The 22,893-nt window shown below is 45.9% G+C and overlaps 1 protein-coding gene across 1 annotated transcript in view; it reads right to left on the bottom strand.

The window, feature by feature from the left end:
• Positions 1-222: 222 nt before the first annotated feature.
• rasgrf2b (Ras protein-specific guanine nucleotide-releasing factor 2b) overlaps positions 223-22,893 on the bottom strand; it is a 53,202-nt gene continuing 30,531 nt past the window's right edge. The window contains exons 13-28 of the mRNA XM_062542909.1: positions 21,786-21,868; positions 20,720-20,968; positions 18,178-18,413; positions 17,815-18,072; positions 15,205-15,330; positions 13,765-13,854; positions 13,442-13,548; positions 8,193-8,305; positions 7,639-7,699; positions 5,755-5,858; positions 5,065-5,149; positions 4,482-4,679; positions 4,103-4,182; positions 3,856-3,973; positions 3,312-3,380; positions 223-2,914 (exon numbers count right to left, since the gene is read on the bottom strand). Of these exons, the coding sequence (XP_062398893.1) occupies positions 2,822-2,914; positions 3,312-3,380; positions 3,856-3,973; positions 4,103-4,182; positions 4,482-4,679; positions 5,065-5,149; positions 5,755-5,858; positions 7,639-7,699; positions 8,193-8,305; positions 13,442-13,548; positions 13,765-13,854; positions 15,205-15,330; positions 17,815-18,072; positions 18,178-18,413; positions 20,720-20,968; positions 21,786-21,868 (2,070 nt within the window). The 3' untranslated portion in view covers positions 223-2,821. The remainder of the gene's footprint in view (positions 2,915-3,311; positions 3,381-3,855; positions 3,974-4,102; positions 4,183-4,481; positions 4,680-5,064; positions 5,150-5,754; positions 5,859-7,638; positions 7,700-8,192; positions 8,306-13,441; positions 13,549-13,764; positions 13,855-15,204; positions 15,331-17,814; positions 18,073-18,177; positions 18,414-20,719; positions 20,969-21,785; positions 21,869-22,893) is intronic.

Below are 22,893 nucleotides of genomic sequence, written 5' to 3'. Positions count from 1 at the left end.
CCAGTTGATTATGTTTTAACTTTAAACAGTGGAGGATATCTATAATTATGTGTGTGGACAGGTTCTTGGATTAGAATGTTAGGAATATCTGTAAAGTATCAGCACTTGGTCTTTGTTTTGTTTGTTTGTTTGTTTGTTTTTTACAGTAGTTACAAAAAGCGCTGCCAATTGCCATAGAACATATTATGTGTTTCTGCCGAGGAGAAATGAATGGAAAGCATGTTTGGATTTGTTTCATTTTAATTTACATGAGCATGGAACTGCTTAACTTCAGCTGTACATTGTGTCATAGAAGACAGAGAAGAGAGAAACATGACACACGACTTTTACACAGCAATATACAAAAGAAGAGAAGAGGTGTCACACAGGACCAAAACGTCAGGGGAAAATCAGACATGCAACCATGCTACGTATATGAGCAACAATGCAGTGTCCACATTATACATCACACAAAACTGATAAAAAAAAAAAGAAAGAAATGAAGAGGAGATATAATAGATCCATGAAAAATATGCTACATTTTTTTTCTCTTAACTACTTTGCAGAGTTTGAACGCTCATTTATACTGAATTGCAAAATTAAAGTATCATATAACAACAACAGAAGTGACACAATTTCATAAACTCATGTTGGATGCACTATATACAAAACAGGGTCAAATAAATATTTTATCAAATAAATACACCACACTCATCTCATAAGACAGGCGACGCTACATTGTGGAAAAAGTGCGACCTTCCTGCCGCCACCACACTCTGGCACAGTTTACCATTGGACAGATCAGTCTTGGTTCTGCTCCATGACACCCAGCCATAAACAAGGAGATGGGCCGTGGATATTTGATTAACTCATTCTCCATGGTGCATACAGTGGTATTTTACAATATCCCATGCCAACCCCTCCTCATCACCCCAGACCTTGAACATGACAGCAAATAACACACTGCTTTGGGATGGGGGAGGTGCGGAAGGGGGGGGGGGGGGGGGGTTCATTCATCAGGACAGAGGCAACGTTTGCTTGTTTGTTTCTTCTTTTTTTTAAAGGGATTTTAGAGGGATCAAGTTAAATACACAGCAGCAACAGAGAGATTCATAACATTGTTCTTGCAAAAAAAAACCTTCATGCAAATATGTCTTTAACGTTGCATGCAACTGACTGATAAATTATTCTCGAAGACTCAATGACCACCTAACACATTAATGTCAGTATGCATTATTCTGTTATTCATCTCTGAAGTGGAAAAGACAAGAGTGCCGGTGTTCACCTCTTGGTGCTCAATCCTCATTAGTGTGCTGGCCTGATCTAGCCACTAGAGGGAGACTTTGGAGTAATGATATGCAGTACTTAAAACGGTTCGTTCCCCTTGAAGGTAAACGGGAATCTGAGACGAAGAATACTCCTCTTCACCAAAAAAAACCCTGCTACACTTTTACTTGATTAGCATGCTGCTGTTTGGATTGAATCTAGCTGATCTTGGGTCCCTTTAGTGACAGATCCTGCTCACGCATGAACTGAGGACTGTGGGCTTCATGGCACCTTTGGATGAAAAAGCCATTTGAAGTCTCCGGCGAGCCCCATGCAACTTTCATCAATGTTTCCCTGCGGCTTTTTTCTTTCTTTTTTTTATTTTTTATCAGAGACACATGAAAAAGGCATCGCCTCTCAAAGAGTGACCCGTCTGCTCACCCTAGGAACAGATAGGAATGACCCGCGATCAATACCAGAGGAAAGGCCATGTCATTAGCCCCTTACTCTTCACACGCCGCACTGCTGTTACATTCACTGCATTGCCATGACTACTGCTATTCAGAATCCTCACAGGTGCACAGCTGTGGTAATGCAGCACTGACATTGGACTTTGTGTATTTGTTTGTGAAGGAAACATTTGATGCTGGTTACTTTAGATTAATTCCAAAATAGACATAAGGTGGCGTTAAGGTGGCTATGGCAGCTTTTTAAATTCTCATTCAGACTTGTTAGCAGTGCTGAATGAGTAATAGGCATAATTTGATTAGGTTTGAAGACAAGGCACCTCAAAAAGAGTTTGTTTTTCACCATTTATAGCAATATCTAATGCATTAATCACACTTAATAAGCTTCACCTGGAGAAATTAATTTAACTTGATTAAAAAACAAAAAAAATCTCATTCAGATGTGTGTAGATGTCTCATCACCTATACTGCAACCTTTGCCTGGGACTGAAGGTGATAGATTTCAATGGAAAAGAGTTACTTACATCCACACGATTTAGCTCATGCAAAGTCAGATTCACTGGTCAACTTCGACAACCCATTAAAAGCAGAGATCTGGGAACTACTGCTACCGCTGGAAATGGCACAACAGATAGACATACAAGAGTTGGCGTACAAACCGAAAGGACCGTTTGGGGTTATTTCTGTACATGCTACATTTCATTCTTCTTCCTTTTATTTGTTTCTAGTTCCTTTTCTCTCTTATCAGACAAAAAATCATGGTAATGATGTCTGAAATGCATTTCCTTCCTTCTGATAAGATGCCCTTTCATCGCAAGGGTCTCATATCCTCTCCTTCCTAAAGGCCATTTACACTGGAATGCTCAGAAAACGTTTGCACTTAAAAGACGTCCCTCATACAAATGAACGCACCACTATCCTTCCCCTCGACAACCTTCTGTCTCTATCTCTCTCTCTCTCTTTCCCTCCTTTTCCTAACTTCTCCACCCAGTCCAGCTGTCAGCCCTCCATCTTGTTCCAGTATTCTCTCCATCCTCCGAGAGACCCGCAGGCCTCCACCCGGCCCCTGCTGGCAGGAGCAGGAGCAGCTCCGCACAAGTAGCCGGGGCTCAAGCAGGGAGCCGGGGTTCGATCTTGAGGGACAGGTCGTACAAAGTGTCTTCGTCCATGATAAGGGTTTTATCCAGAAGGTACTGAGTGACCTGGGGATAGACAGTGAAACCATGTTACCGCGCTATGAAGGCTCAGAAAGGAACAGACAGACAAATGAATGAATGAATGAACGAATGTCACTGGCATTTGCATAAAGCTTCAGCATATATGATGTAACTATAAAACTGTGATACGCCGTCAGAGAGTGACTGGGGAGGCGTGGGCGGAGGTGTGAAACCAAGGAGCATTATTATGCATGTGACATCCACAATGTTGGCATTAAACAGAGAAAGCAATATACAATCCTATCCCAAAAATATCCATACCATATCCTCTACGTACAATATAAACACTGCAGTGGCACAACACTAAAGAGTGTAAAGAGAGAAGGTAATAATGAGTACATTCTAAAAGTGGATTGAAGGAAATAAGGGCTCTGGAATTTACCTTTGGTTGGTGATCTATCCTATATGGCGTCTGCTGGAACTGGCGAATCTCACGGATAATATGGGATATCTACAGGAGAGGGGGCAAACAGTTACACAGTGAAAATGAAAAAAGAATAAAGAAAACAAGTCCAGTAGTTCAACATTTGATTGAAATATAACCTATCCCTGCTTTCATCCCTGCATAGGGCAGGGACAACAAACTTGAAATGTCCATTCAATGTTCTAATGCGCAAAGAAATTTTATTTGCTTGAGGAAGGTGGATTAACTCTCAGTTTGGATAAAGTATAACAAGACTAAAAAGTATGGGAACCATTTATTCGCATATATATTCTCCCTGCATGTTGCCCTGACTACCTTAGATACAGTATTGATCCCACAGCTGATCAGAACTAGATTCTAGACTAGATTAGGAGAATTCTCACTTTTAACTTGCATAGAACATCAGATGGACACACACGCAAATACACATTTTCTAGAGCCGAATTTTCACAAAGGTGCATACAAGTTGAATGAAACTCCAGTCCTTGGGATCAGGACTTACCATTCTCATCTTTGAGAAATTGACCAGTCCCTCCTCAGTAAAGTTTGGAGTTCCTTCCTCAATAAAGGCCAGGTCTGTTAGGTACATTCCCAGGTAGGGCACACAAGGTGGGTTACAGCTGCAGGGAGGACAGTCATAAACATCAGAGGGATTCTTTTAAACACACCGTATTGTCCATTTTTAAAACAGATCACTCAGTACATTCCTAGTAAAATGTATTCAACTAGGAAACACTTTTACGTCTTACTTTTTTAAAGTCTCCCTCAGGTTCTTGAATCTACCCTCTGAGGAAACTGTCTTCTGGAGCTTGTCCATCAATGCTTTAGCCTGTCCACAGACAAAGAAATATGCAAACAATATTCATGACATGTGATTCCACAACTTGGAAAAAAATGACAAGACAAAGCACATTGCTAGGTGCAAAGCATTTAGCATTTGCAAAACAAATGATGTATTACACACAACTGACAGAAGTTTTCAGGGTCTAGAGATGTAAGCCTTGTGGCTATATAATCTGGCTCAATGATATATTGTGCATTGTTCCTGTCAAACAAACATAAATGAATCCCTAAAAAAGTCCCTAAATAGCAAAACGGAGAAAAAGTATGGAAGTCCACAGCGCTGACCTGCTTGCTGACTTTGGCCCAGGTCTTCTTGAGCCTGTAGATGGCGCTGCGGTTCAGCGCGGAGGTGATCTCCAGCACGCCGTTGTAGTTGTTGAGGCAGCGGCAGATGTCGGCCACGGCCACCCACTTCTCTATGGAGTTGGCCCTGGAGCCCACATCCGTGTGTGTCATGATCTGAGAGGCCACCAGGTTGCTCATCTGCAACATCAATCCAGAACAGAGAGAGAGAGAGAGAGAGAGAGAGAGAGGGGGAGAGAAAGAGGGAGAGGGAGAGAGTGAGAGAGAGAGATGGGAAAGGGAGATAGAAAGAGGAGAGAGTAGGAGAATATAAAGAGAGAGAGAGAGTGGGGCAGACAGAAAGAGAGAGAGAGAGAAAACAAGAGACAAAGCGAAAGAAAGAAAAAAATGGGGGAGCACGGAAAGAGAAAGGGTGAGTCAAAAAGAAAGGTCAGGACTCAAAAATGAAGGAGCTGCAGGTTCAGGTTCAGTGGTTGCGTGTGCGAGGTTAATGAGGCAGTCTGACTGGCACGAGAGCGCACTGCTGAGGAGCTCCAGCCAATTCCACCAAAGTGCACGTACGTACGTCGTTAAAATGCTGGCTTGTCTTCATGATGTAGGGGGTGCGTTCGATCTTGTCTGTCTTCATCCAGCCCTGGCCGAGGAACTCCCTGAGACGAGAGAGACACAGGACAAAGTGAGCGTGACAGCGTGGGAGCGCGAGGTGTCCCTCTCCCCCACGGGCCGCTCACCAGCTCCAGAACACACGAGCTGATCGCCACCGGCGGCGACGGCACCGGAGAGTGGATCTAATTGGCTAAAGAAAGGGTGATGGCCGACACATCACACGCTGTCTGAGAAACACGGCAGCTTTTTTCAGTCCCGACGAGGCATTCATTAAATATGACGTTGCATGGATCTCGTGTCTATTAGAGCTTAGGGATGTGTTGGTGGTGGAGAGCAGAAGGTTAAATATGCCTTTGATAAGATAAGATAAGATAAGATAAGATAAGATAAGATAAGACTTTATTAAATCCCACAAGTGGGATTTACTTGTCACAACAGCCCAATAGCACAATAAATAGTAGTAAAAATAAAGGTAAAAGACCATTTGTATACAGTATGTCCAGCATACCAGCACACCAACAAATCACTCAGTGATTTGACTATATCTGCCCTGGATTTGACTGATCTACTGTATCTGCCCTGGATGTGGAGGTGTGGTGGCTGTGGAGGGGAGGGGTGTGTGTGTGTGTGGGGGGGGGGGGGTACGTACTCATAAGGGATGCTCCTGAAGACGATGTGGTCCAGCAGAGTGACCTGCTCGGCCAGCTCCATGGCTGACAGGGACTCAAAGCACTCTGTCCGATGGCACTCCGCCTGAGACAGAGAGAGAGAGACAGAGAGAGAGAGGGAGAAGGAGAGAGAGAGGGAGAGGGAGGGGGAAGGAGGGGGAGGGAGAGAGAGAGGTCAGACTCAGTAGGAGGCACTCCAACACACACACATACACACACACACACACACACACTCACAGACATGGATTCACACAAGAAACATGCAGAGACAAAACTTGAAGCGTTAAATTAACATCGCTGTCAGAAATGAATTCCAGAGGGCAGTGGCAAAGCGTGACACTGTTATGGCAGATTTTGGCCACAGCACACAACACAATTGGTCACATCCAAAAACAAACAATCCTCACATAATAACAAAAGTAATTACACTGAGCTAATTGGCAGTCAGGACCTCTCGGGTGGACAAGTGCTCAGAACATACCATTGGCAATTAGCACGGAGGGTGAGGATTTGCAATGAAAAACAGCGCAATTGGGCTGGTGCATTGCATGAATGTCAAGCAGATGTTTAGAGACACAGACAAGGCACACTGGGACCACAATTAGTCCTTTACTACAGTTTGACCTCCGAACAAGGTCAAATGGAGCAGAGGGACTTATTCATTGGGAGAGATCATGGGCACATACATGAACATGGTGTGGGTGTGTGTGTGTGTTTGGTGTTTGTATGTGCATGAGTGTAACTGCCTTTGGGAGGTGGAAGAATCCATCAATAAACGGGGGATTTCTATTAGTATGGATTAGTAAAGCATTATATACAGTATATGGATGTGGCGAGGAGCCATCTGGCACAGCAAACAGTAAGGTTCAGTTCTGAACAAAGGTTTCTGAACATAACCATCCTTCAGACCATCTATGGAAGTGCACACTGGGTTATATGGCAAGTGGTGGGCGGGTGGTGGTGTATCTGTATCTGTAATAACAAGATCACAGTGACAAGGGGAAAAAGCCTCGGTCCTCAGTCATGTCTATGGCCACAGCTACAGTACGTCTTGATGCCCTCGTCGCCACTGCAGCTGTTCATGGTGAGAGGCGGGGCCTGTCTCCATCACACAGCGTAATTACCCGTCCACCCATCCTCTGTGTCCACACCCACCCCCCACTCAACACCATCCATCTCCTGTTTGAACCTGTAATTCAAAGCCAGCCGACAGGTTTCCTGTGGATTTCTGATGTAATAATGTCTCTAATTAGGAGCCTCTTAATTCCTATGGACTTTTTAAACGGCCTTGACTCCAAACAATAGATATGTAAAATGTCAAAAGATAGATCCATATTTTTACTTGTAGCTACAGTGACACAATAAGCATTATATACTTAAAAATGTATGTCTAATTCATCATTTTGCCATCTGTTCATTTAGGGAATATGGAAGTGAGAGAAATAATATGTTTGGCAGGGGCCCCCACAGTTTCTCAATTTTTTACTTCTTTCTTAGTTTAAAATTCCCATGGGGCACTGTCACTTTCTCTACATACTGTCATTTTTGCCAAAGGGAAACTGCCAATCCTTGTCAAACAGTGTCTCCGAGAAAACCTTCCCCTGACATCTACACATTCTCACCTAGCTATCGGTTGCCATCGTGAGTGGAGTAAAGAAAAAAATAGTGAGAAGAAGATTCTAGAATGAAAGAAAAAACATGAGCATCTGCGGGGGAGGGAGGGCTGATTGCAGCGAGCCAAAGGGTAGCCTTGGCGATGATAAATACCAGGAAGTGATTAACGGGCGGTGCAGGGAAATGTCTAATTTAACACAGGCACCGGAGTGGCACGCAGAGGAAGTGAGTGTTCGGCTCCATATGCTCACCATTTGCAGAATGTCCTCGATCTTCAGCTGTGCGTCGTCCTGGTCGTCTTGAGAAAGACCACTGTGGGAGACAGAGAAAGAGAGAGACAGAAAGAGAGGGTGAGAGAGAGATTGACACAGAGAAAAGGGAAGAGAGAAGGAGAGAGAGAGAGAGAGAGAGAGAGAGAGAGAGAGAGAGAGAGAGAGAGGCACAGCGTTGTCATACCAACGCGAGCTGCTTCCTGACACAAATACGCTTCCTCCCTTGCTGCTCGTGAGCTATGGAGCGCTGTGGCTAAGCTGGGACTGCGCCAGCAAAAGGGAGCATCACACAGGCTCCACTGAAAGGTCTATTTGAATACGGCGATTTACACCCCATTGTGCTCTTATCACTGTGTGCAGTGCAGTCTGATTAGCCACCAAAGAGGTGACGTTTAGTGAGCTTACATGCTTTGATGGGGAGGGAGGAGGGGGTTTCACCGGTTGAGGGGCTTTCATATGTGAATGTTCTCCAAAGCGCAAAGGCAAACATGGGGGGTCAGGTTCATATTGCCGTCGAGTCGAGTGTGGCCTACCTTAGTATGTTTGCGGTGGCTTTCCTCTCCTGAGGAAGGAGGTCAGGGTCCTTGAGCACCTCTTCTAGCAGGCAGATGACACCGCCCTTCAGCTCGCTGTTCATCTCAAAGTCCTGGAAAGGGCGGATGTGGGGGGGTTGGGGGGGTGGATGCATGAAAGACACGAGACTTGTGATAAGACAAGCAAGCAGTATGGATGGACGTGTCCCCTTCCTCCAAATTACCTGCTGGAGGAGCACTCCGCCACCCCGGGGTGTCACACCTCAGCACGGTTGAAGCATTCATCGCTCCCAAACAAGGTGTCCCCATCTCTGGACATCCATCACAGTTAGGGCACGCGGGACATCAAAGTAATGGGAAATAAGCTTGTCTCGCCCCGCACATTGAAACAAAGAGTGTCAACTTGCTGCTCTCATCACAAAATGCTCCTCGGCAACGCCTCCGTGGAGGCGCTGGATGGTTAATCAAGGGTGGCGCACAGCGAGAGGGGGGCCATCCATTTCTTTAACCGGCTTTAAAGGGATCCTATCCTTGCCTCCACCTTTCAGCGAGCTGGTCATGCTTTACCCAGCGTCTTTGATGAAGTCCCCATATGCCAAAGCTATCTTTTCAAGCTGAGCTCAGCCTCCTGTATCCCCTGCCCTTTCAAATTTGTATTAAAAAAAAAACTTTTTTTCACTTTTTTTTTGCCATTTATATTGACACAACCACCAGAGCACAGTAATTATTTTTAATGAAAAAAGAAGGTCTTAGAGCCAACAGCCGAGAGAGATATTTTAAAAGAGGCTTTAATTTGTCGCTTTCCTTTCCTGTATGCGTTTATAAATGAACGGATCCACCTGAGGGTTCCAGAAGCTTGGTGTTTTTACACCCATTCCATTTGGAGTGCAAAGAGACCCGAGAGACGACTAGAATTATTCATATTTCGGGGCGAGTGAAATGTACCTGTAATTACCCACTCACATCCGGCGGGCCGGGGCTAAAAGCCTCCGAGCTGAAGTGACGGCTTCAAAGACAGCGCATTTGCATGGTGTGTTTTTAAATATGTGCCATTCAAATGGCCCAGCCGGCGAAAAAAAAATGCCTGAGGCTGGAGGGTGGGGGAAGAACAACAGGAGGACACAAAGGAAGCAACGTCTAAACTTCACCACCCACATTTAAAAAATGTGAGGTGCTTCACAGCAAAAATGTCTAAGATTCAGGTCTGGTAATGGTGCCCGACGTTCATATAATTTCACTCTAGTGAAGTCTAGACCAGTTGAAGTGCGTCACACAAGATTGTAGCAGATGTACGCAGTGTCATCATGGACTCAAGCAATTTTTCCACTTTTCATTTGGAGAGCAGGCCGATGATCGCCTCACATTTGGGCTCTAATGGAGATTGGTGCCATCAGACGTCCCGGAGGCAGCCCTGCCCAAGCACAATAATCAACTGTGTGGGCCTTGTCACTTTAGCCTGCTGCATAACGGCGCCCATGATAAGGAGCTGTCATAAATAAAGTAAATGGACTGAGCGAAAGTCATGTTACGCTAAAGTATGGGATGTCAGGGCGACCGTACAGCGGCAGACTGGCCCCTCAGTAGATGCATTGACCTCGTGTTAGAAAGATAGACAGAGAGAGGGAGAGAGAAAGAGGGAGGGGGAGGGAGAGAGAGAGGGAGCGAGAGAGAGAGAGATGAGCTGGCGTAGCATCTCTTTGATGGTAATTAATTACCCAATGAAGTCTGCTCCTCATGTACCGTGCGCTACTGTTTACCCCCAGCCCCCCAACACACTCACACACTCACACACTCTAACCGCTTCAGAAGGCCATGGCAGCAGTGCTGTAGAATCTGAACTGAGGTCATGCAATTATCCACACATGAGGATCTGTTACGGACCTTGCAGAATGGGGGGGAAAAAACATGTTTCTCTGTTTCCATGGCTATTTTCCCAGCAGGGACAACGTATGGATTATGATGATTTTTTTTACATTTTATTCAGTTTGGCAGACGTTCATACCATTTTTTTTTTCAACTTTTACTCACTTGGCAGATACCGAAAACGACACACAAGAGGACCAGAGTTCAACACATACAAACACCTAATCAAAGGAGCGAACTTCTGAAAAAAAAAAATGACGCAAGACTGTGTTTCCATTTCAGGCACTCATAAAAGCCATACAGCACATCATGGAGAAACACAGTGCTCTGTACTAGGAGAGGCTTAGTCTATGCATGCTGATGTTTATACAATACACACACACCCTCACACACACACACACACACACACACACACACACACACACACACACACACACACACACACACACACACACACACACACACTGTATACATCATTTAAGTCTGGTAGCAGTTTAAGCATCCTTCGCTTCACCCCTTTACTCATTCCTGGGATGACAGAGGGAGCAATGCCAATGTGTTGCCACTGACTCGCGTCAGCACCCGGCGGAGAATCTGAATAGGAGCGCGCCGGTGCGTTCAGCCCCTCGGATCAAACTAACGGGAGCCCACCCCTCTCCTCTCCGCCTCATCCCATCCGCGGGCTGAACCGCCAGGGCCTTTTGTCTCCGGTCCGCCAACCTTTTAAAACATTTCTATCAACCTCATCCTCCCCCTCACAGCTCACCTGTAACGTTGGAAAGGTCAGCTTTAACAAGCTCTTTCGCTGCGAGTTTGAGAGCCTCGATCTCGTCTGACAAAACACTGAGCAGATCAATGCAATTAGCCTCTTAGTGCTTCAAAAAAAAAATTTCTAAAAAACTTTACAGCAATACTATGCAGCCATATGCTACTCTCTGTGGTATGCTATTATAAGTGATTTGTTTTGATGTAATTTTCAGATTCATTCTAATGGTATTTTGTCATCTGAATGGTAGATAAAAACCATCATACACTGCAGTCTGTGGTCTAGGGTGAAATACAGACACCACACACTGCCTACTACATTATACTGCTAAAACACAGACATGTAGCAAGTTTTTATCTGTCAAAAAGCCTAAGTGCTCCTTAGTGCGGTATAAATTAGAGGAAAGAGGATGTATGGATTGCTTCAAAAAGCAGTGTATCAAACAGTCATCAACCTGTATCAAACAGTGTATGGTGTGTATGTGTCTAAATGTGTATTTGTATGTGTATTTGTGAGTGTGCATTTACATATTTCAATATCTTTACGCGTGTCTGTGGCTATATGTGCTCTCATCGCACATCACTGTCGATGCGCATGTGTGTGCTTAGGGAGGCTAATTGCTCATAGTGGACGTTTGGCTGAGGCGGGAGCAGCCAAGCGAGGGAAAGCATTGACAAAGGTATAGGCATCACTGCAGCAGCTGCGGCCACGCTCACTGACAGGTTTTTGAGAGGCCAACTCTCTAATGAGAGCACGAATCAATGAGGCGGACACACAGATCAGGGTTCGCAGCCGCCTCAACTAGCCCCTAGCACGGCTAAGGACCCTCGAAAGGTAACACAGGTACGGTGCAGTTGATTTACTTTACTAATGTTACTGTATTCATGACTGTACACTCTAGGGAAACATGAGCTATATAGAACCAAAAAACATGCTACATAGATGACACCCCTAAATGGTTCTTTAAAAACCATTTTGAAGGGTCAAAGGAACCCCTAAGGGGTTTTAAAGTCTGCATGGTTCTATATAGCACCCCAAGAACCCTTTTTTTGAAGAGTCTAGGGTTCAAAGGAAGGTCTGCTACTGGTCAAGTTACATATTGGTGTCTGTGTAGTAGAACATCTAATAGAGACATCGGGTGCCATTTCAGTGAGGTGTGTGCAGGGTCTGGTGTCAAACATATTATGACAGATTGACGGCAGGGAAGCAGGGCAGCTTGCTGTGATGAACAGTCACACCCTCTGTCATTTTATATAATCTGTCTCACTCAGTGTTGTGTCTAAATGACCTCTTGATGACAAAATTACATTTATTAGAGATCTTTTTTCAAAAAAGGGCCAAGTCCACCTATATACATTATCCTCTGCTCGCTCACTGGGTTTGATTGGCTCTAAATTATTCTGGTGCTTGACATTTGACACAGTGATGCAAAGTGACTGAGAGTGAACCGGATGTGTAATTATGTTGAGCAGACTATGGCGTGTGTGCATTGCGCTATCGAGAACCTGAACTAATTATTTCGATGTGTATGACAATTACTGCGCTGACATTGTCGTCAGCTGAGGTGTCAAGACGCGCCTAACAACAAACGCCTTTCCGGTATCACAAGCAAATTTCATATGGCTGTTGTCAATGCAGTCATCTTTAATTTCCCTAGCCCACTTCAAATCAAAGCATTTGGATTTGCTGCCATAACAGTCAATGCCGTCAAGAGCTACTGACTCTAAAAGTTCATGGGCCATGGCCGAAACTTGTTACTGCGTTTGTGTTGTTAATTGGCAACACTCTATTTATGACCTCCAAATCTGAGGTAAGGACATGGAAAATGTGGAAGTGTGCTCTGGTTCTGTAGACTTGTAAAACAGGCAGAACCTTGAGGCTATACGCTTGGACCAGTAAAGAGAGTTCTCAGCCAGCCAGCGCAAAACGGACTGCCACAATAACAACTGTTCGAGAGAAAGAAGCGAAAGGTGAGGGGGTGAGGGGGGCCAATAGGAACCACCTGCTAGCTTTTAACAGCCTTTACTGATTACAGTAAATCAACGAGGTCAGATTCCCACTTCCAGCAAACCGCTGTTTTCATACTGTGCCCAGTGTATCCTTAGTTAAGGTTATGTATTTCACAGATAGTTTTATCCCAAAGAGGTTTACACTGAATGAGAAATAATACTCCAACAGTCTAACGCTCATAATCTGTGCTAACAATTCAATTAAATACTATTTCTATTGTGACAAAACAAGCAAAGTTGTCTCAAGGCGCTTTACAGAGTCCAGAGCCTAAACCCCAATCAGAGGGGGATCTGCATCTAATTAAAGGGAAAGTAGGCTCACATCATAAAGCACTACTCTGAAACGAGGTGACAGTAGACATTAGACAGAGCCAGAGGGCTCTAGGAGGAGGAGACATGGAGTTCCACTATGACGAACGAATGCTTTTGCAGTTTAACACCAAACCTAATTTGATCCCCCAGTTGGGTACTGGAACGAGAAGTCGTTAATGCATCCATACTCTGTTCTAGTAAAGACCAAATGAGGAGAAAAACTGATCCACAACAGCTCGACTCGTTAAAAAAAAGGAGAGAGACTCTCGCGCGCCAGGGTTTTTTGGACACAACTGTACCTGCGAGTGCTTGGAGACCCAGTGACGAAGGACGTTCAGAACGCGGTTGGTGGCTGCCCTCCTGATGATGAACTCTTTGTCGCACGTCCTCTCTGAATTGTTGAAGACTGCATGAGAGAAAAGGGACAGAGTGACCGACCGTTTGGGAGTTCGAGAGTTAACATCACAGAGAGACACAGGGGCAGCCAGAAAGTTCATGAGGGAGTGAACAAAAAAAAAAAACGTCAAGCAAAAAGGATGTGCAAAAGAAAGATGTGCAAAACACTTCACAAGTGACGGACCGACGCAAGTCGACGGGTTCTGAAACCTACTGCGGTCCGCACCTGGTGGGCTGCTGTGGCCAGCGGCTGCCGTGGCGATGGCGAAGGCCGAGGCGGGCGACACCGAGCAGCGGTTGTTCTCGGTCACCTGACCTGTGAAAAAAAAAAACAACAAGACAAGAGATAAGGCTTATTCAAACCACCCTGTTTAAAAGCACATTACGCGCAACAGGCTGCTGGACTGGTCTGACCGGAGGGTTTGGCCTGAAGCCCCTGGGATCGTAAATCACCGCGTCATGTGGTGAACACACAGACATATGGAGGGCGATGCAAAGGGGAAAATAACCCTCCGTGACTCAGAAACAGCACCGGGAAAACCTTGGGAACGACAGGCCTGACCTTATTCCACCTAAACCTCTGGAACGGCAGAATGTTTAGATTACAATTAAAGAACCTCTGGTCAGTATTAACGGTAAAGAGTTCATCAGAGCCTGCGGACGCTGCCAGACAGTGTACACTGGGTAAAAAAAGGAGATTCTGTGCCCCTGCTGCGGAGCAAACAGGCCCAAATGGAACAGCGTCTGTTCCGCGGTGTCTGTGGACAGAACTGATCCGAACCAATTACCAGAGTGCGCTGGTTGGGAAATAAGACAAATATTATCTAACCTTGTTTCAACTTTCCTATATATAGATTCCCTTTAATGTCATCCAAACACATTATTTAACTGACTCTGGCCCAAGGAAAGTTGGACCGGCACGTCATTGACACACAGTGCTGCCATTTATTGCCGAAACGGGGCCTTTCGGAGTCCAGCATTGGAATGACTAAGTGTCCAGGGCACTGGATGCCTCTATCTGTGTCGGTGCCACGGAAACCAGGCTTGCCCTGCGCTGGTCGTGGGCCATAGAAGGGAGATGGCAGTCTGCTGCGAGGTTGGTTGGGAGGCAGGCCTGTCACATTGGAATGTTTTGTTTTTCGTTTGCAGTCAAATAAAAAACATTCCACCATCTAGACATTTGGTGGATAGATATTTTTTTTTTTATGTCTTTCGAAAAAAAAAGCGATACAATGAAGTGAAAGCACAGATGTCCCCAGAAAAAAAAAGCCCATGCAGAGTGGTGAGAGCCCGAGGCGGTGTCCGTGATTAGCCTGTCTCAGTTACAGCTGACTGGTTTCTGGGCTGGGGGTCGGACTGGGTGGCTGTCACACAGCTGTCAGTGTTTTCACTGAGGAGACACATCGACCTCTCTGGGGTGACTGACCAGCATACACAGAGGAACACACACAGGCACACACTGTGTCCATATTCAAGTATGTGCACTCTTTCTTTCTTTCTCTCACTCACTCACTCACTCACTCACCCACTCACTCACTCACTCTCTCTCTCTCTCACTCTCCTTCTTTTTTTATCTCTCAATCAAGCATGCACATGTACACGAAGGCAAATACATATCCATGCATATGCACACATGCACACATACATAAACAATAACAAAACACACCTGCAGATCCTCTGTAGCGCAGGTGGCGTGGTGTGGAGGGGGACCGGCACGGTGAAATCTCGCCAGACTCACTGCCCTGAGGGCTCTCCGGAATGAACTTGTCCAGTGACACTGATTCCAGAACAGCTGAAAGTCACAGCAGTCAACAGGTTATGCGGACTGCCTATGCCAACACACATAGATACTGTACAGTATATGTGCCCCCTTAAAATTAAAACCCTTCATCATACAGTATATCCTGAATATATATATACAGTATATATACATACTTTTTCCAGTGTTTCAATATAATAGTTATATATATTTCTGGCCTTTTTGTTTTCATAGGCTTGATGAGTTTGGGTCACCCAAACAAGAATAATGTGTAATGACTCTTGCCTACATACTACTTCTAACTCAGCCATTACAAAAAAGCAACAAATGAAAAGCCTTTGAAAGAAAATGAATTTCAGGTTCCTTCCAGGTTTCATTTCTGATAATTCTCATTAGGTACCACATGAATCTGAAAGAAAACATAATTCTTCTTCTGGGAAGAACCATGAGGTATACAGAATAGTCCCTCTTAGAAAGAGCCCACAGCATTTGGCTTGGACTGGCATCCAGACAGGTTTACCTACCGTGATTAAGTATCTGAGCAACGAGAAAAAAGGGGGGATATTCTGTACTCGACCAGGAATGACAACAAATAAAAGCACACCTAAACAAGCTAATTTACTGAACTCACCGCAAGCGATCAAAGGCTCAAGCATAACCTTAGCGCATACAGACGCTGATCTTCCACGATTACTCGTATAAACAAACACTGATTTCACAGACTCACTTTCACGTTACAGTCTACGCTGAGCTTAATGGTAGCCGCCACGCAGGCCAAAACTTCTGTAAGTGCCTCGACCGAATGTTCTGCAAGAGAGTTTGGAGAGTTTAGGAGAGGCTGTGTGAGCTGTCCAGGTACACTGCTGTCAGGCCGCTGGCCGCTACGCTGACCACAGAGCGAAACCCCTCAGGGGCTGGAGGGCTGGAGGGCTTGGCCCTGGGTCTGCTGCCCTGTAGGGCGCCAGGTGTGGTGGAGCTCCGGCCTACACTGCACTGTGCACATCAGCAGGGGAGCTCACAGCAGCCTTCACCTCACAGGCCTCCGGCTAACTCAAACCCAACCAAACATCACAGGGTTGTTGTTGTTGTTGTTGTTGTTGTTGTTGTTGTTGTTATATTAATATAAATGTATATGAATATGGTTGTTTTTTTGTTATGGCTATTGTTATTATTATATTATTATTATTATTATCATTATCACTATTATTATCAGTTGAGGTAGTAGTACTGTTAGTAATATTAGTAGTAATAGTTCAGTAGTAGTAATAGTAATAGTATCACAAAAGCATGTAACACAGTGATATGCATTGCCATTATCCTTCGTTGGACCTGGTTTCAGTTCACTTCACTGAGATGGCTACAACACAATACGATGTTGAAACCTTCGCTGGACTCCGCGCGCTTTTGGACGAAGCATGTTGGCGACGAGACAACATGTTATGCTGCCTCTTGGAGCAGTCTTGATAATAACGCCGCAGAAAGTTCTGGACCAGAGCTGACTACACTACAGCCTCCAGCACCAGCGCATGATGGAGCTCATCTGGCTGATGGCTTCACGAGCGTTCTGCTTTCCATTAGGGCTAAAGTGAACAATACAGCGTGTTATTTCTGTTTGGGATTCATAAAAGCCGGTGGAATGCTACTCTGGTGCATATAAAACGGGGGAATAATGTGCTGCACGTTTGCAAAAGAGTCTGAGCACGTCGACATAAAAGCGGCGTGATTACAATGACGCTATTCAGCAACGCCAATAAAACCTTCAGCCTGACGAGGTCACTCACTCGCTCGCTCACTTTCTCTCTGTTTTCTCATAGTTGATTTTGGTTTTCCTCTAAGTTCTGGGTTCAGCGTTGACACGAGATTGTATCATAACAATGAAACATGCCTAGATGGTTAGAGTTTCAGTCCTATAATCCTATCACAAGGTAAAGCATCTGTTTACTGTATTCACTGTAATGAATGCAGTGTCTTCCTTTGAATTTATGTCACTGTTGGAAGACAGAGCCCTGTGGCATTAGTGTTTGAGTGAGTTGTCTGTCTATGATCTTCACCATCACTACATCCCACTGGAAATAATGGCAAAAGGTTACATCTGAGGACTCTCTTTCTCTTTCTCTCATGCCCCCTTACCCCATCCCTTTTTCTCTCCGTCTCTCTCTCTCTCTCCATCTCTCTCCATCTCTCTCCATCTCTCTCTCTCTCTCTCACACTCTCTATCAGTCCCTCACCCTATTTTTCCACACGGTCATGCCAGACCACCCCCAAGAGAGCCAGCTGACCCCAGGCACATATCTGAAGCCTGTTCTGAAGGGAACATAAATCAACTTGATCTCTCTTCTCCTCTCTTCCCTTCCCACGTTCGTCTCTCTTCTCTATCCCTGCCCTTCACTCCCCACCGCTCCTCCTCTCTTCCTTCTCTCTCTCTCTCTCTCTCTCTCTCTCTCTCTCTCTCTCTCTCTCTCTCTCTCTCTCTCTCTCTCTCTCTCTCTCTCCTCCACCCCCTCCCTCTCTCCTCACCCCTGCGGATGCTTCGGCGGAGCTTCCCGCAGAAGGCATCCATGCGCGGCAGCTCGGGGCTCTCCTCGGTGGCGCCGGGGCTCTGCTCCGGGGAGGGCGAGGTGGAGGTGGAGGAGGAGGGGGCCGTACCTGTGCCCGCGGCAGGGGCGGTGGAGGGGGCAGGAGGAGCCGGGGCGCGGCTCAGCTCCGGCGGGGGCTTGGTCGCGCCCGCGGGGGACGTGAGGGCAGGCGGCGGAGAGGTGGCGGTCGGGGTCGCCGCCGGGCTGGGGCAGGTGGCCGAGGTGGGGCTGCCGGTGGCTGAGGGACAGGCGGCGGTGGGGGTGGTGGTGGCAGAGGAAGAGGAGGTGGCAGCAGCAGCGGTGGAGGAGGAGGAGGTGGAGGAGGAGGAGGTGGAGGAGGAGAGGTCCAGCACTCTGGTGCAGGAGCCCAGCGGGGAGTTGAGGGAGAGCTTGCGCATGCGCACCGGCGAGGAGGTGCGGGAGGAGATGGAGAGCGGCGGCGGGCCCGACAACTTGCGGCCCAGGCAGGGGGGCTTGTCGTTGTTGTGGTCGCCCCCGCTGCGGTTGTTCTGGTTGGTGGCAAAGAACAGCTCCAGCGACCTGAGTTGAGGGAACAGTGTACATGTGCAGAGGAGCCATAAATAACACTCGGAGGGGAGGAGGCGGAGAACAGCACCACCTACATGCATGCAGTGCAGAGACAAAGTCATCGCTTATATACGCAAACTGGCTTTGGAGATACAGTACAACAGATAGGAAAACACAATAGAGTTGTTCATCTAAACAGGAGTTTGTGAAGACGCAGTTTATTTGCCAACTCGACCCGTCTGTGTGGGGATAGTTTACTGCCAGTTGAGTTGGCAGCATTTTACTCTGCCACACAATGGCTTTGGAATATATTTGGAATTGGGATGAATTTTCACAAAATATGTAGCTATTCTCATTTACTCCGCGCCCTGTGCGTTTATAGGAAAATAATGCACTTATCGAAGTGTAAAGTCCCCTCCGCCTGCGGCGTCGGGTCCTTATTACCACTTCGAACGTGCATTATTTTCCTATAAACGCACGGCGCGTCGTTGATTATCCCTTACGTGACACATGTTGCTGCTATAATGAAGGCAGCAGCAGCAGCATTCCAAAACCTTAATCTGAGTTCTACACCACAACACAAACATTTAAAATGGAGGCACTGGTTGGCAGACATAAAGGGAACAAAGAATCATAGAGAGAATAAAGAAGAAAAAATAGATAGATAGATAGATAGATAGATAGATAGAGCGAGAGAGAGAAGGAGAGAGAGAAGGAGAGAGAGAGTTAGTAAATGAGTTGAATGTGAGGGAGTGTGTAAGAAATAAGCAGCAGGTGACTGTATGAGTGAGAAGTGAATTACTGAGTGAGTTAGCAAATGAATGAGTGACTGTGAGTGAGTGAGTGAGTGAGTGAGTGAATGACTGTGTGAGTGAGTGAGTGAGTGTGTGAGTGAGTGAGTGAGTGAGTGAATGAGTGAATGACTATGTGAGTGTGTGAGTGAGTGAATGACCGTGTGAGTGAGTGAATGACCATGTGAGTGAGTGAGTGAGTGAGTAAGTGAGTGAGTGAATGAGTGAGTGAATGACTGTGTGAATGACTGTGAGTGAGTGAGTGAGTGAGTGAGCTAGTGAATGAGTGAGTGAATGACTGTGTGAGTGATTGAGTGAGTGAGTGAGTGAGTGCTAGTAAGAGAGACATAAATGTGCTGTGTTACTTTGACTGGTCCAGGGCTATCTTCCTGATCTTCAGGCTGTAGTCTGGACAGATGGATGTGATGGACAAGCGGTCGAATGAGTGATACTGGATCCTGCGCGGGGAGGCAGGAGGGGAGGACACATGAATGACTGCAACAGCACACGCCACACACACACCACACGCCACGCCAAGGCGGCAGGGGACAGCAAACTGTCAAGACCACTTACCCGTCTCAGACATGGACAACTGCACAATGATATGGAAAACAAGCCTATAACTTACGCCGCGTCTGCCGCGGCCTCATTCTCTAAAAGTGACAGGAGTCCATTAAAATGGACGCCCGCTGTTTTGCATAGGCATGAAACATGATGAACGACTAGCACAAAGCAATGACAGGCAGGATGAGGGGTGAACTAAGCTGTTGTGAGTGTGGATCCCGCTCCTGACACTGCGTGGGATTGTGTACCATAAATGTGGCATGGAAGGAAAGTGCAGTGTAAGAGTTTCTGACTTGTCTGCACTTATGAACTAATTAGACTTTTTTTTTGCAGAACACCTGTTTTGAGACAAGAAAAAAAAAAGTTTCCAGTTGAAAAGGTCACTATGTCTGACCAGGAAAATATGCAACAGCAGACCCTCCCCTGAGACTCACATAAGGAAACATACACACTTTTTGACTGTAAAAACTCTTGGGCATATACACACACACACACACACACACTGTTCCTTTTTGACTATAAAAACTCTTGGACACATATTCACACACACACACACACACACACACACACACACACACACACACACACACACACACACACACACACACACACACACACACTTTATTGTGCACAAAGACACAATACAAGCGTAACTGAAGCAAATTGGTTGATCTAATCTGAAAATCATTGTCTGAAAATAACAGATTTAACAAGTATAATAACCAGTGATGTTCTTTCATAGCCTTGATTATGATCCCAAAATTATGAACTTTTTAACTTTGCCCCAAGGCATCCAAGCACTGCACGTTTAAACTTACAATGTGTTACAATTGAAAATGCACAAAAAATAGCAAGTTATTGAAATCTCTAAACTGCCCCTCAAACACTCACTAACACAACATCCCCCCCCCCCAACCTCCCTTCTCCATCCCTGCCTCCGCCCGTTCAAACCTCCTCCGTTACCTGACGGGGATGGAGGTGAAGGGCTTCTTGTAGATGTCGGCCAGCTTGTCCATGACGACGGCGGCGGTGGTGAAGATGCGGTAGGTGTGCAGGAAGGTGTTGAGGAAGTCGATGGAGAGGAAGCGCAGGTCGGTCAGCCTCTCCAGCAGACGCTCCACGCTGGCGTAGCGGATCTGGGGGACCTTGCAGGAGTTGAGCGTCTTGCTGAAGCAAATGTCAACATCATCTTTATGGAGACGCGTGTCTGATCTGATAAGAGGCACAACCAAGGCGGTGACTGGCGGTCTGACACTTTGTATTTATTAATGCATGCAGAGGTGGCTATTAAAACAGCAACAATCACCATGTGCAAAAGACAGCAAGAGGAGAGAAGAGAGAGAGAGAGAGAGAGCAGACAGAGAGAAGACATTGATCACAGGACCGCAGCTAAAGAGATTTGTCAGACAGCAGATATGGATTGCAAAATAATATGTAATGTCATATCTAACCATGTGTAAATGTGGTTACCCCATGCCTCATCAGGCAATGAATGACACCAGAGATAATAGCAGCCAAATTGCTCTGTGTCATGCTCATGTGACACGTACAGAATGAGAAAAGGGGCCCCGCCGTCAGAACGTCTATTCCGCGCACAGTTCTAAAGGAGTGTCCTTCGGGCATTTGTTCCAACTCTGATTGCAATTACTAGCGTACATCTGACTGGAACCAAGAAGCACTAATTGATCCAATACGGAGCAAAGGTTGGCTTGAAACAAGTACCGGCGGAAGGTGAGAATATGCTAAATAGCCACGGAAGCAGGACATGACAACACAGCCGTCTGCACCTGAATGTGGTCGAGCACCAGTGACACTAGATAACGATGATGAACACAAGAGGAAAGATAATGGCTACCAATTTCATTTCAGGCCCTTGCTGTTTTTATGGTTGGAATTATTCTCTAAATGAGCCAATTGATGTCCAGACGTTCATTCTGCATGCTCATTTGGCCAATCGCTATACATCATGCAAACAGGAAATAGGTGGGTAAATGAGCGGGTAGTGCAAACTGGTGTCTGCAGGACTTACTTGATCATGTGTGGCACGGTGACTTTAGAGTTCTCCTCAAACACACTGGTCATCAGGCCATTGCAGCGTATGTTATCAATGCACTGCCCAGAACAACAGGAGAAGGAGGGAGGGAGAGAGACGGAGAGAGAGAGAGAGAGAGAGAGAGAGAGAGAGAGAGAGAGAGAGAGTTAAATGGTGTGTTTGGATTTAACAAGAAAAGAAAAATACAGAGACGATGTTTTCAGGTCCTAAGTGCAGTTCCGTAGAGACATCTGATGACGCCTGGGCTGGAGCAGAGGGACTTGGTCCCAAGTGACCCCGTCAGACCTGCCCACCTCTGAGCCTGCAGGGGCCCCCGGCCTGATAAACAAATCTCCTGAGCTAAGTGTTCCCCCCAGGGACCTGTTTACTAGAAGATGTCCAGGCCCATGGGCCCCTGCTATCATTATTGTGAATCGTTCATGTGTGGTGCATTGCTGATGTTTGTGCACGTTACATATTCCTTGCTCATTGTTTGTGTGTGTGTGTGTGTGTGTGTGTGGGTGGGTGGGTGGGTGTGGGTGTATTTGTGGGGTTTGTTTTTGTATATTTCCTGGAATCCTTCCTCCTTGAACAACTTCAGCCATCCATGAAAGTATATTTAATAAAAACACCTGTGCATCTAATTGTGCAGCAACGTAAAATAAACATTTTCTGTATCGTTTTCTCTCACTTCTTTTATTAATATTTCAACTTCTTATTCTTTGCCTTTTTGTATGCACTGGTAATTCCTTGGAATTACATTGTCTAGTCTTTTCTTAAGAATATCAATGAATCATCACAAGTTATGAAAAGAAACAGCTAGCGAATAGCGATACAGGTTAACATTTGCCTTATATGATATGTCATATATGTCATTATCATTAAGTCTCATTGTCAGTGTAACTGAGCTAAGTGAGGTCTCCATTCTCTAATGGAAGTGTGTTTTTGTCTAGTGGCCTACTGCATATGTGTCACCAGACTGTCTAGCAGCAGGAACCTGAACAGGACGAGCTAGTCTCAACCTTATTACGGATCTCAGGGCATGTTAACAGTGATCACTACGAATTAGCCCGGTTAAACTCATAGCTAGCATGGCCCATATGTT

Source organism: Sardina pilchardus, chromosome 8, assembly GCF_963854185.1.
Source record: "Sardina pilchardus chromosome 8, fSarPil1.1, whole genome shotgun sequence".
Classification (NCBI taxonomy): Eukaryota; Metazoa; Chordata; class Actinopteri; order Clupeiformes; family Clupeidae; genus Sardina; species Sardina pilchardus.
Note: the sequence above shows the minus strand (reverse complement) of the source record. Positions and strands in the feature narration are given on the sequence as shown.